Raw genomic sequence first — 4,253 nt, 5'->3', positions numbered from 1 at the left:
GGCACGCACGCGACCCGGCCGTCCATTGTACCAGTGCGGTGTTACCATCGCACTAACATTTATTTCACCGCAATTGGAATTTAAAGACACGCGGCACGCATATAGTAACCCTGCATATAAAGTCAAGTAGTTGTTTGAGATTAACGAGTCTTTTAAACTAAGAATTTGAGGTTTAAAATAAAGTTATTGATGGTAACACGTTAAACTAGTTAAACGGAACTGTCACTGAAAAAGATAGATAATTATTTAAATTATTAACCGGGTCTTAACACGAATAATTTTATGGCAAATAAAGGTATTTACCTCTCTCGACGTTTCGACTAGTGTAACGAACTCCTTGATAGGTTTTTGTACTATTTTTAAAATTTATAATAATATTGTTTGACATATTCCTTTTGTTACTTTCTATTATATATCGCTGTCATACTAGTCGCATTTTATTTAATCTCCGTATTTTCCTCATTAAAACCCTCAGCACCTCTCACTCATCAGACACATTTGATACCTCCGCTTCATTTTGGTCCTTCTACCTATTATATTTACAGCGCACCTATTTTTCATAGTTCATTTTTCGTAGTTATAGGTATCATTATTAATTTTCATTGTATTTTCTAATTACATATTTATTCTCATTCTCATGATCACCCGCAGTAAAAGTAGAGTCATGTCATCTGTACCCGCACAAAGTTGTACCATCTCACAAGTCAACCCACAGACTACCAATAGTAGTCGGGATGGCAGTAAAACTCGTAGTATACGATCGACTCAAACCGGGTCGAGCCACTCATCTGCCACCGTTAGGGCCCAAAAGGCCGCTGCAGAGGCAATGGCCTTACGTCGTCGTCTAGAGCGTGAGTTGGATTTTGCTGCACGGGAACAGAAGCGTGAAGAACAACGTGAGCGTGAAGAACAACAGCGTAAGCGTGAACGACAACTGTCGACTCTACAGGAAGAGGTTGAAAATAGTGAACTACGAGCCGAGTTAGCAGCTATTGAAGCCTACGACAGCTATCACGGAAGTCTTGCAAGTCATCACAATTGAACCAGGGTGGTAAATGATACAGAGAGGTGGGTGGAAAATACTAAGTTTATTAAAAACCAAGAAGATATAGGTAATAGGGTCATTTCCGCAATTGAATGTGAACAACAAGGTTTTGTTCCATTTGCCGGTTGTCCGGTACTACCACCGACAACCACACGGCCAACTGCATCCCCTGTTGTACTTTCTATGCGACAACATAATAATATAATTAGTGTGCCCGAGGCGGTGGACATGACGCCCCCGCTCGTTAATACGGACACAAATATTTTTAAAATTGTAGCGGACACCGCTGCAGCAGCGAAAGCTCTTGCGTCCAGCCGAGGGTCCAATCCCGACCTATTTCCATTTTCAGGGAACCCACTTCAGTGGCTACATTTTAAACGCATCTACGAGCTCACTAAAAATAATTTCTCTACTTTAGGCAATCTATCCAGACTTCAGAGTGTACTGAGAGGGCCCGCGCATGACGCTGTCGCGGCATTACTGATGGCAACGGATAACCCGGACGAAGTCATACGCGCTCTTGAAGAAAACTTCGCGCGTCCCGAGTTGATCGTGTTCAGGGAAGTGTCTCAATTAAAAAATCTTCCACGTCTGGGCAATGATCTCAAAGAACTCGCTACTCTCGCCAATAGGGTACGGAACTCCATAGCCACAATTAAATTATTAAAGCAGTCGGAATATTTGTACTCTCCGGAGCTCTTTTACGCAGTATTAGGGAAATTGAACCCTACAATTAAAATTAGGTGGACAGATTTTGCCACACAAAATACCACAACACGTCCAAAATTAGAGTTGTTGTCTGAATTTTTAAGGCGTGAACTAGATCAACATATACGTTTTGGGCTGTCGCCTGAGTCTAGTTCAATGCAACCTTTTTTTAGTGAGAAACAATCATTTCGGCGTGAAAATATTAACACAATGACACATACTACTAACAGTGACAGATGTGACAACAGGAAAATATTATGTTCATTTTGTAAAAAAGATCATAATATTAAATCATGTTCAGAATTCAAAATTTTATCTGTAGATGAAAGATGGCAATGGCTACGACAAGTGAAAGTTTGTTATCGGTGTTTACGAACTAGTTCACATCAGTGGAAAACATGTAAAGTAAAGCCATGCAATATCGACGGGTGTCGCATTCGTCATCATCCTTTACTTCATCGACATTCATCTAGTTCAAATAAGGCCAGTGTTTCACAAACTACAGATATTAATGTCACGGATGTGTGTAGTGTAGGAAATATATATCAGTCAATTCCCAAAGTTTCAAAGTCATCTGAAGACAATCTTTTTGTGTCTACTACTCATACCGGAACACAACAACCTACAGCTAGTCGTCCGCGGGCATTTTTAAAGGTGATACCTATCACAGTCTCGGGACCTAGAGGGAGTTGTGATGTCTTCGCACTTCTCGATGACGGAAGTACAGCCACTTTAATCGACAGTAGTGTAGCAACGCGCATAGGCGCGACAGGACCGCAACACGCGATTACTGTGAATGGTATTGGTGGTCTTCAACGACATGTTAGGATATCATATGTCGATTTTTATATTAAGGGTAGACACACACAAGACACATTTTTAGTAAAAAATGCTAAAGCCATGGACTCATTATCTTTACGTTCTCAAACAATTAATCGTGAAGATATTGAATCGTTCTCACACTTAAACGGTTTAGTTGATGAGCTAACACATGAGGATGCCACTCCAACAGTCTTAATTGGAGCTGGGGATTGGCATTTATCAATCAATCGTGGCATTCGCATCGGTAACAAGAACGAACCCGTGGCCTGCTTAACAGCACTAGGCTGGACATTATATGGAAATTCTTCAAATAAAATTGAAGTAGATTTTGTTAATTACGGAATGTTTATGGAACCATCTAACGTTGGTAATTTTGAATCTTTTTCGTATTATTCTCCAGAAACCTGGCCAGTGGAGCCAGCTAATGTCGCACCAGTTCGTGGGGAGCGGAAATGTCAACCACATGAATTGGTGGGATTTACTTCTTTTAGCATAGGTTTAACTACTCCAGTCACTACTAATTTTAATTATATTAACGACTGGATCCGTCGGGTTCATCAATATGCAGCTATGTTTAGAAACATTTTGAATAATATTCGAAATTCTAAATTATCTGGCGATTTCAGATTTCTGTCTCGCCATCGCTCAACGTCCACTAGTCTATCACCGTTAGGGGGTGCTCTACATAAAACTGAGGAACGACACATCTTGCTGCATACACAACTCGACAGTTTTGGAGAAGAATACAGATTGATTCTCAATTATAAACGACCTCATGATGATCGCTTGATTAAACTATTACCAAACATCAGAGATGACAAACTGCTGTATTTGTCTGGCATCTATAATCCAGTCGCCAAGTTCCTAATATTGGTCGACGACCACCACTTAGTCGGACATCAAGCAGGATTCGCAGAACTCGACATTTACAGGAGTGTACCATTTGGGCTCAATCACCGTCACGCCAACAAAGCACTATTTAAACCTTATCTACATGTCTGTCAGGCCGACCTATTTATTTATCGAAGATAGTACTCAGCCGGTCTGCCAATTTCACGACAATGAGTTCCAGACGATTTATCGCCAGAAAAAGAGTTCCAACTACCATGTTCTCTGATAATGTTACTGCCTTCGTTGGAGCCTGTCACATTCTCAAGGAATTACTCATATCATATGTAAAAGATTTGTAACCACAAAAGGCATCACCTGGAAGGCTGAGACCATCGTACATCCACGCCTTTGTCTCAACCAATCAAATTAACACTATCGCATGTTCTCATTGGTACATCATTATACAAAGTTTCAGTACTCAAAAGAACTGGATTTAATTGAGAATTCAGATTAAATGCAATCTGTACAACTGTTTGATGACTTCTGAAACCGGTGGATATATGAAGCGCTTCCTTCCCACAATGCAACAAGAACTACATGGACGCATGGGCAGGATTTACAAATTAGGGATTTAGACATAGGTGTGATAAGGGTAGTGGACGTTGCCACATCAGGAGGCACGCTACGGCGACCGCTTAAAAAACTAGTGAAGTGACCACTTAAGGTCTCCGGACCTTGGCCTGCTTACTAGTTGGTGCAGTTCTGCACGAGGGGTAGGATGTAGCGAACTCCTTGATAGGTTTTTATACTATTTTTAAAATTTATAATAATATTGTTTGACATATTC

At 40.6% G+C, this 4,253-nt stretch overlaps 1 protein-coding gene across 1 annotated transcript; it reads left to right on the top strand.

Annotated features, from left to right (window-relative positions):
• Window positions 1-664: 664 nt before the first annotated feature.
• Window positions 665-1,042, top strand: LOC131841011 (uncharacterized). Its single transcript, XM_059189242.1, has one exon. It carries the CDS (start codon window positions 665-667, stop codon window positions 1,040-1,042), a length of 378 nt encoding a protein of 125 aa, XP_059045225.1.
• Window positions 1,043-4,253: the final 3,211 nt, after the last annotated feature.

This window comes from Achroia grisella, unplaced genomic scaffold, assembly GCF_030625045.1.
Source record: "Achroia grisella isolate CSIRO2021 unplaced genomic scaffold, CSIRO_AGI_Agris_v1 utg157, whole genome shotgun sequence".
Classification (NCBI taxonomy): Eukaryota; Metazoa; Arthropoda; class Insecta; order Lepidoptera; family Pyralidae; genus Achroia; species Achroia grisella.
Note: the sequence above shows the minus strand (reverse complement) of the source record. Positions and strands in the feature narration are given on the sequence as shown.

What these genes read in the sequence shown, in the direction of transcription:
- LOC131841011 (XM_059189242.1), top strand. Translation starts at nt 665, where the DNA reads ATGTCATCTGTACCCGCACAAAGTTGTACCATCTCACAAGTCAACCCA.